The 10000-nt window shown below is 38.0% G+C and overlaps 2 protein-coding genes across 2 annotated transcripts in view; both read right to left on the minus strand.

Annotated features, from left to right (window-relative positions):
• LOC149047420 (uncharacterized) overlaps positions 1 to 4083 on the minus strand; it is a 15666-nt gene extending 11583 nt beyond the window's left edge. Inside the window, exon 1 of the mRNA XM_089204109.1 lies at positions 3566 to 4083. Within this exon, the coding sequence (XP_089060235.1) occupies positions 3566 to 3878 (313 nt within the window). The 5' untranslated portion in view covers positions 3879 to 4083. The remainder of the gene's footprint in view (positions 1 to 3565) is intronic.
• A 959-nt stretch (positions 4084 to 5042) lies between these two features.
• The window catches only part of LOC113686703 (uncharacterized), a 7270-nt gene continuing 2312 nt past the window's right edge, over positions 5043 to 10000 (minus strand). The window contains exons 2-4 of the mRNA XM_027204353.2: positions 7656 to 9266; positions 7150 to 7400; positions 5043 to 6862 (exon numbers count right to left, since the gene is read on the minus strand). Of these exons, the coding sequence (XP_027060154.2) occupies positions 6641 to 6862; positions 7150 to 7400; positions 7656 to 9266 (2084 nt within the window). The 3' untranslated portion in view covers positions 5043 to 6640. The remainder of the gene's footprint in view (positions 6863 to 7149; positions 7401 to 7655; positions 9267 to 10000) is intronic.

The raw sequence follows: 10000 nt of genomic DNA on the forward strand, positions 1-10000 counted from the left end.
GTACTTGGCGACACCACCTGGAGCCTGACTTGAAGGGTAGTTTTGTGCTTACTTCCTGTAGTAACCTTGTTGAATTTAGATCTTCCATGTACTTCATGGACTGCATGGCTCCTTCACAACGGACAAGAAAATCAGAGAGATCTTGAAGACCGGAGCTATCTCCTTCGACGATCTGCGGCCAATTTCGCAATTTAGCCTTATAAGCTTCCGCTACTCGAAATGGGTTGCCGAAGCGCTGAGCCAAGAGCTTACGAGCTTCTTCATAACCATGGTCAGAATCCCAGGTCAAGAAACCTTTTACGACTTCGTGGGCTTTGCCGGAAGTATACTTGCTCAAAAAATACAGTTTATCTTTTTCTGAGTCAACTTTCTTCTCTATCATGGCATCGAAGGCAGCTATAAATGTCGGGTAATCGAAATAACTTCCTTTAAAGACAGGCGGTTCTTGAGAAGGAAGCGTACTAGCTCTTTGCTGGTTGACAATTAGAGCGCTTAATTCCGCTTGTTTCGCTTGGAGACTGACTATTTGTTTAAGAGTCGCTTCTTGATGTGTTGTCGGCTCGTCTCGCTTTGGAGCGAAATTGTTTACTCGACTAGCGGCTGGTCTTATTGGCGGCGTCAACGGCGCGAAAGGAAGTGCTTCCGGTCTCAACAATGAAGGTTCGTGCATGACAGTTTTTCCGACATCGAATTTAGCTTCGCGGAAATTTCGTTCGAATCCCTCATCAGATTTCATATCTTCGCGAACTATGCCATTTTTCACTTCTTCGTTCATAACCAATTTGATAGCTTCTTCTTCAGCATCTGCTAAGGCGATCTCCCTTTCCAGCTGAATTCTTCTTAAATTGGTTTCCTGATCCAGGTACTTCATTTCGACCTTTAGCTTCGCTGCTCTGGTCGCCGCCTCTACTCTCTTTGACATGACCGACGAACTAGAAGATCTTGAAGAACCTGAAACCCTTGATCTTCCAGAACGGCTTGATTCAGTTTCTTGCCTATTAGATTCGAATTTTTCATGCTCTCGTTGTTCGACTGAACGAAGGATTTCGGATAGTCGCACTCGACATTCGATAAACTCCCGATCGCACAAATCGAAATATCGGTAAGCGGCACCTTTAGCGCTTTCATCATCAAGTAACTCGTCATACGATCGGTATGCCTGGTTAAGTTCCTCTTTAATTACATCCAGGATTTGTCTTTCCTTTTCTAATTCTTCGGTACCCGGGTGGGAGTCGAGCAATGAGTAAATTCTTCCAACATGTTTACGCAATTTGTTTTCCACTTCTTGTTTCTTTAAAGCGCGAATTTCCAATTGATAGGCTCTGCCTTTGTCAGTCAAAGTCTGCTCGTGCGGTTCTCTCAAATTTGGAGGATCATGTTTCCTGCCACGAGGACTATTGGCTTCGTCTAAACTAAGATCTCTTAAATCGCATAGTTCATTCGGAATTTCAACTTCTGCTTGTTCCTTCTCCAATGTGAGAATCTTTCGAACTGTAGCTCGAGGCGATCGACTACCACTATCGCTCATCCTCAACGAATTTTAATTCCAGCCAAAGGCGTCAATTGGTGATATTTTACTGTTGCGGCAAACGAACATCAAGGCTCGATGAAATACCAAGAAAATCGTGACCGGAGAAAAATGCCAACCAAATCCAGGGAATATATTACAGGGATATAACTTTAATCAATCTCGTAAAATATCAGTCCCTATACGCCGGTGGCTTGAAATCACACTTTATAAATTAACTTTGTATGCACTCCGAACATGAACAGGCGATTAATGAAAGCGGGAGAGAAAAACTATTTAAAGGAATCAAATGGCACAAAGGCCAACTGTAACGCAAATGTCACGCAAGTTCGAAAGTCACGCATTTACATAGATGTCGAAATTAAACGCAGAATAATTGCATAATGTACATAGTGTAGTATGGTATCCCTGTGTATTATGTGTACTTATGTCACGTGACTAGCACATGGAGAAAGATCCGCGATCTTAATTAAAAGACCTCGTTCTGTTGACATTTATATCTGTCTCGTCCTGCTTCTTCCTATAATATTACACATAGCTTTCAAATGTTCACTTGATCTTTATAATATATCAAATTTCATCGCAAATCAAACGTTCTCGATCATGAATAAATCATTCTTTAAAGTTGAAAAAACATGTGGTTCCCTATGGTTGCTATATGGTTGTCACACAATAATTATTATCTCATTCGCGTCTAAAGTCTTTTTGGTCATTGGCTATGTTCACCTTGCTTTATTCGCCTTGAGATCCTTATAAACTATGTTGGAAATAAAAAGAATTGTTTTTTACTAAAGATCTTGTCTAGAAAGCTAAGTTTTTTTTAAAATCTAACCGATTGACATAACAAGTCGTTGCAGTGTTGTTGTCACACAATAACGCGTTCGCATAATACGCGACTACACTTTGCGTTAACCGATGGGCCCAAGGTTACAGTGATACACACCGGACAAAATCTAAAGTCAAATACTTTTCGGCTTGGACTAAAAAATATTTCTTTAAGTATAAGACTCGATAATGGTTAAGAGGAAAATATTATAAGGACATCTGTGTTTTTACAGCTGTTTGGAATGGCGTGCAAATAGTGTATCTGAAGGTTGAACTAATCATTAAGATAACTTTTCTGTGACTCTGAGTGAGTTTCACGCTTACGCGATCATCAGACAGATTTTAAAGATAGGTAGTATGTATATATATCGACTGAGTTAGTTAACGGCGTACTGAGCGATTTTACGCTGTTAGTTAACGGCTTAAAATCTTACAGTATGTATATTACCGATTGGAAGAAATAGCGCCGCTGGTTAACGACGTAAAATCCTACAGCATGTTAATGTACCAACTGAATGAAACTACGCCATTAGTTACCTGTGTAAAATCTTAAAGTAAATATATAGCTTAATCGTAAAATTAAATAACTCTGTTACATAGCTACTTTGGCCCAGATACTGGTATTGATCCGACATATGTATATATACCGACTGAGCCAAATTATGCCTTCAGTTGAAGGCGTAAAATCTTACTCTATGTACCTATACCGACTGAGCCAAAATACGCCGTTAGTTAACGGCGTACTGAGAGATTTTACGCCGTTAGTTAACGGCTTAAAATCTTACAGTATGTATTTATACCGACGGAGATATATAGTGGCGTAAAATCGCACAGTCTATAGACTGTGTTAGTCACATATTAAGCTGTTATCTAATTACCGTTCTCTTTGAGAGCGGTGACAAACGCAGCGACCAAAGCATGCTCGCCGTTTCAAATCTACTAACCTAACTGCCAATCAAACATCATTCGATGCTGCTGCAATTTGCAACTGCAAACTCTTCGACCTGAAATCTATTGCCAATTTTGGCGCATTTACCTTTATCGTTAACTTTCTTTCATGCGCTCACAGCAAGATCAACTTTGATTTTATCGAAGACGTGACAAGAATTTATCCGAGATCTGTCAATTCGCATCATTCATAAAGAAAAACAATAAATGTTTTATTCGATCTTAGCAAATCTATCTGCACACAGGTCATAACCAGAATCTTACCATGTTTTTCAATTGAATCGGCTAGTTTGATGCATCCGACGGTTCTTAGAAGCCATACCAAATAAGACACGTCTTCTTGGCAGATTTTTTCTTCTTGGCTTAAGAAGCGTAAAAACTCATGTTGTCTTTCGATGGCATCGAGCTCTCCTCGTGGCAAATAATTATTATTGTTGTATTGTCTGGCACAGAGAAATTTCATTTTGTCCAACTCTTCTTTTGTTATTTCGCGAGCAATCTCACCCAAGAAAGTATCGAACTCTGCTTTATTTCTAGGGGGTAGCGAAATATTTGGCGGTCGAGTGGACTGCGCCATGTCTGACAGACTTCCCGTCTCAAGCCACGCAAACGTTACCTAAGTGATTAAAAAACGATTCGCGTGACACCACAAAATGTTGAGGGTGAGTCTAGTCACGCAGAACAGCTCGGAAATTGACACCTGGCTACATTTTCTAACAAACTTGAATGTATGTGTAATTATGAATGAAGGGAGTACTTTCGTATAAAAACTGTGGCGCTACATCGGTGGGGGCGTATAACAGGGTAATTCAGCATTATTGATAATCAAGAGTTTGTGAGTCAGTCGGTACATAATCAGGAGGATAATGAGAGAAATTTGCAAGATATTCGTAAAAATTATTCACAAATGAGTCGACGAATCTTTCGATCAGTGCTCAAGTAGTCAAACTTTATTTGAAAGCTGTCATTTAATAAGTTATGCCTAAAGTATAATAACATAGATTTTGACCGCAGAGATGTGGATTAGTGAAGTGGAACTTCATATCTATATCTGAATAGTATAATTTTCAATGTTGTTAAATTCTAAACAGTTCGCTAACTTAGAATAAATATCTATGATTTATCTCACACGAAGTTTGGCAGAATCAATTATTTCTGGGGTATACCCTTACAGAAAGGCCGTGAAGGACGTTTCGCCTAAAATAGGTACTATTGAGTGCCAATGTGTAGATGCAGAGGCAGGAATTTCATTTATCTAAAAATGGGAAATGAATTTAAAAAGACTGTTTCAAATCCAGAACATTTCTTGTATTAAAGATCTCACTAGGACATGTTTCAGGTACACAGCTTTACAATCTAGATATGTGACAGTGATTCATCTTTCTAAGGAGGCATAGGAAACAGGTACGTTTACCTTTTGGGTAAAAAGTGGAAAAAAAAATTGCCAGAGTTTAGGAATTAAAGCAGAACATCAGCAAATCTTGGCCCTTTTCCCTAAGGATGGGAAGTACTGTAAGCTGAAAAGAGGGTTCAACTGAGCTCTATTTAATTTTGCAAGGTTCTGCACTACTATCAAGATGGCTCTGACCAAGGCTTGATGACTGGCTGCCATTCCATAACTGTATAGCTATGACAGCCCAAGACACCATTGGCAACATAATTCCAAGCTACATTAGTCAATGGTGCCTGATAGCTTAGGGAAAGCTGACTTCAAGTACAAGAAGAAATACAATTTCAAAAGTGGTTCTTACTGACATAAATTTTAATAATCATCATTTTTTTGCCCATGTAGTAAGGTGATTTTTTAACAATGGCTTTTCAGTATTACAGCTTTGCACTCCTGTTACATGAAAATTACACTTACTTACAGCCAATCAGAGAAGCATAATTTCTTTTCACGTATATTATTCATAAATACATGGATCATGTAAATTGGTTGTCTTTGAAAAATTTACCAGTGTTTATGAACACCAAATTACACTCGAAATCATGTTACTACCCATGAAAGTTAACGATATGTACAATAGATAACAAATTAAAACACAGGCGTAAACAAAATGCATATAACACAAAAATTTGTTAATTGAAAATCTTAAAATTATATTTCTGAAAAACCAATCCTCAATAAATATTATTCTTCTTCCCATCTTATTACAAAATGTTGTTCACAGAAAGTTCTGCAACTATTAATTTTTCTTAATGGGGGTGGGAGGGGTGAAGGGATGTTAGACTGATATACAGCATATTATTATTCATTTCATATGTCCTAAATTTTATAAGATTCAACAGATACTTAACTAAAAGGCAATGACATTCAGGGAGTTATATCTTTTTAAAACAATATTATATGATATTTCTTTCACTGGATTTGATTCAGTGTCTAAGATACTGTGATACCAAAATTATGTGTGTCTTTAAAAACAGAGGAGACCCTCATACAGTGTGAATATAGAAAACCCACTATGTACCTACATGTACATGTACATCTCACAAGAAAAGAAGAGGAGATATAACAAGCTTTAAGAATTACCAGTACAGCTGCAACTACTAAATTAATTTAATCTTATTCAATTACACACACAAGCTTCATATTCTACTTTTGTTTACTTAATAACACTGTAGGAGAAGCATGTGTACATCTATGCCTTGTAATGGGAATTTCTCTTTATGTAACATTAGAACTACTAATTGAAACTGAAAATGCTCTAAAAAAATTGTTTTAAAATACTTCATGTATGTCAGCTGAATTTTACACATAATTAGGACTCAGACATGGTTTGATGTTACTCTGGTTTAAAGATTTAATTAATGTCAATTAATTCATAGACCAAACCTTTCACCACTCCTGTCTAGTGCCTTCATCAGGCATGGTCCTTATATGCTGCAACAAGAGGTCCTTTTATATGCTAACTAATTAGCTTCCCTTTTTTGATGAGGCGTGAATAGGCGTCAGGTAGTAAGCCACCATCATCACAGTTTTTAAATTGTGATTGTTGCTTAGATTGTCCACCTGGTTGCCTTGTAAACTTTAATATATCATAATTAGGACTATTTCCTGAAAGACAAACTAGAGCCTACAGTAATGTTTTAACAAATGTCTTAGTTCAGTTTTGAAAATTTTTAGTTATTGATTTAGTTATTATTATTATTTAGTCATGATCATTGTAAAAATGTCACTGTTTTCTAAACCTACATTGAAGATAAAATTCTATACAATCTGAGCCTTGAAAAGCCCCAATATTTACCACTTCACTATGTACAATCCACGATGAACAAAAAGGTTGGACTTATTAAAGCACCAGGTACAGGTTAATTTTCTTCCCAGTGGATTAAAAAAAATCACTTCTCTGGTTGTGGTTCCTCGATAGATGACCATCTTTTCATAGCCAACTGCTCTTCATCTTTGGCTTCATCATGCCGCCCAAGCTGTTTGAGGACATGAGCTATCTCTCTGTGTGTGCGCACTGTTTCCTGGTGGTTCCCTAGAACCTTGTCTTGAATGCGAAGTGCACCTCTCAGAGTTTCTAGAGCCTCGTTCAGCTCTCCCTTCATAGCTAGGGCCTGTTGGAAACCATTTAACCATATTTAGCAAGACAAAGGGGAATTAATACTTGTATGTTAACCCTTTCACTCCCAAGATCTCTAGAGTAATTCTCCTTACTATCTACTATGCAATTCTTATGATGTCTTACGATGTTAATTTGGAGAACTTGATATTGCATCAAATAACAATCCCTTATTAATATTTTACTTTGTTCTCATCACTTTTCTGCTTGATCTTGTATTGATACTGTAAGGAGAAATCCCATCTTGGTCAGTTATAGGAATTTAAGGGTAAAATGATGTACCTTTCCAAGACCGTGGAAGGAACGTGCTGTTTCTTGGTGATCACCCAGTGACTGATTCCTCATGCGCAGTGCTTCACGGAGGAACTTAATTGCACTTTCATAGTTTCCAAGGGCCTGGTATGATATGCCCATGTCGTCCATCAGGGTAGCAGTAAATGGATGATCTCCAAGTGACTCTAAATACACTGGAAGGGAGTATTCTTCTCTGAACTTGTTAGCCTCTTGGTGAGCATCATTGAATGCATAAGCAGCTACAAGTAGATGTAAAAATATGGTTTTACTCATTAAGAGATGCATGTAATGTGAGGGAAAAATTCAAAGGAGGAAGGTATACTGTCAGTAGCTGCTGAAGTCAAGGGCAATTGGTCAATTATCACAACTTCCAATGTACTCAATTTCTGCACTGGCCCTTTGTTATTAAGGAAATCTTAACAGATTATTGGAGTGAAACATGTACAGTGTACTATTACACAATATTAAAATTCATACCAGCCTATTTATTTTACCTCCAAGGTCTTTATAGCCCACTGCAACAAAAATCTTATCCTTGTGTTGCTTCCTGATCTCAATTGCTTCCTTTATGCGTGGAAGGGCTTCATGCAAATCTTTCTGTTGTCCAAAGCAGCGGCCAAGTTTACTCAGGCAAAATGCACGCACAAGGGAAGAGTTATCTTTAATTTCTTTCTGTATCTTGTCAGCCTCCTTAAATCTGGCAACAGCTGATGGACATGGCAGATGACAGGCGCAGTGCGAAAGGATACAATATGCCTCAGAAGTCAAGCAGTCGCTATATCTCTTTTTATCATCACTTGCTTTGCAGGCCTCTGTAAACATCCCAAAAACTGAGAGAAACTTCTCCTTTCTAAACACCTTCGCTAGGAAAGGAGTTACTTCAACAGCAGTGTCAATACACATTTTATCCAGGTCAGGATCAGTTACAGAGTCTTTCAGGGCCTGCCTGATGTTAAGACGATTGATCAAGAAAAGCTGGACAGCCTGGCAACAATCTTTGGACAGGAAAATTGCATAGAGTTCCTTTAACTTTCCCAAGTAGTGAATATTGAACACTTTCCTAGCTGACTGGTAAATTGGGTACAAATCTTCTTCTTGGTTCACACGATCATGACAAAACGACTGGATTATACTGTGCATGTAATATTGCTTTAGTAAGTGATCAAATTGGAGCATGGAGTTATCCACAAGGTTTTGAAGCAATATCCCCAACTTGAAGTCTGACAGGTCTTTGAGGAGAAAATGGGCATCAGCCAAAGTGAATGTTGTTGGGAAAACTGCAAGAGATATCATAGCAACTTGCTGGTCATGATCAAGTCGGCTGAAGCAGATTCTGAGACAGTTAAATAGTTGATGCTCATGGCTGAGTGAATTGAGACTGAAAGATTTTAGAGTTGACACAGGGCTCATCTGGAACTCATGGATCAGAGCTTTAGCATCTACCCCTTTTGCCAATAGGGCTGCTGTGGTGCGCAAAACAAGTGGCACTCCACCACAGTGATTGGCTAGCTGTTCTGCATCCTCTTCAGATACTTTGGACTCCAGCGTCAGAAGCAACTCTTTGGCATGATCTGGACAAAGAGAATCTAGCCGGAGCTCAAACATTTCAACGGAGATGAAAGTAATAGATTGACGTGATGTAATCAGGATTTTCACATGAGAAGCAGTCTGTGCAACAGTACCAATAAAATTACAAAATGCATCCTTCACTTGGGGCAGTAACATGTCTTCAGCATTGTCCAGAATGATGACAGAGTGCTTTGTTAACGTGCAAAGGCAGTGTTTGGCTTGCTGAATTGGCTGCCTCCCAGCCAAAATTTGAAGAGCTCCAAGTAGGGAGTTCACCATTGCATTTAAGGATGTCAAACTCCTGAGGGAGACATAATACACATTTGTTTTCCCTTGTGCTATTAGTTCATGTCCTACTTGAATGGCCACGGCAGACTTTCCAAAACCAGGAGGTCCAGTAATGGAGACTATCTGACAGGAATCACTTGCCGAAAGTTTTTCTAGTACTGTGGAACATTGACCTTTCCGTCCAACAAAATTTGGAACTTTGGAGGGAATGCCACCTAGGTTCTGAAATGCCTTTTTGATGACCACTCCTTATGGAAAGAAAAAATATCATAATGATGATGATCATAAAAAAGAGTGAGGCAAAATCAATGATGAACAGAAACTGAGGAGATAAAATCTTATCAGTATAAGCTTGACCACTGCTATACAAGGTTATTAATTTATTTATCAATGTTTCCCTTTTCTCTACTTGGTTTTCTTGTATAAGTTAGCAGCTTTAAAAATTAGTGATAACTAATCTTGTTAACTTTCAATCAAATCTTCAACAAATTCCTCAAACTTGATTTTTTTATAAGTAGTAAATAGCCCACTTTGAATGCTTATAGGACAGTACATGAGCTACACTTGTGAAATTGGACAGTGTACTTGTAGAGCAATAAGGCAGATAACAAGTCATGCCTCACTCACTGTGTACATGTAGATACAAGTAGATTGTACTCCTTTTTCAGATATTCAGCTATTGACTGTTACATTAATTGTGTTAAGGAAATAAGTCAACCGTTATTTTTATTCATGAATATGTCAAACAGAAGAATATCTTGAATCTCACATGTTTTCATAGTTTTGATTTAGTGATAACAGCACTTTGAGTTGTCCAGTTTTGTCGAAAGTCATACTCCCAATTTGTAAATTTTGACTCTTGCATTCGAGCATCAGTTACTGTTAATTTCTCGCAAAGTTACAGACTGAATTCGACCCCTCTTGGTCTTATCTCATGATCAATAATCATAAGAGAAGTAAAAAATTATGTAATTATCAATTG

This window comes from Pocillopora damicornis, chromosome 4 (assembly GCF_964200805.1).
Source record: "Pocillopora damicornis chromosome 4, jaPocDami1.2, whole genome shotgun sequence".
In the NCBI taxonomy this organism is placed as follows: Eukaryota; Metazoa; Cnidaria; class Anthozoa; order Scleractinia; family Pocilloporidae; genus Pocillopora; species Pocillopora damicornis.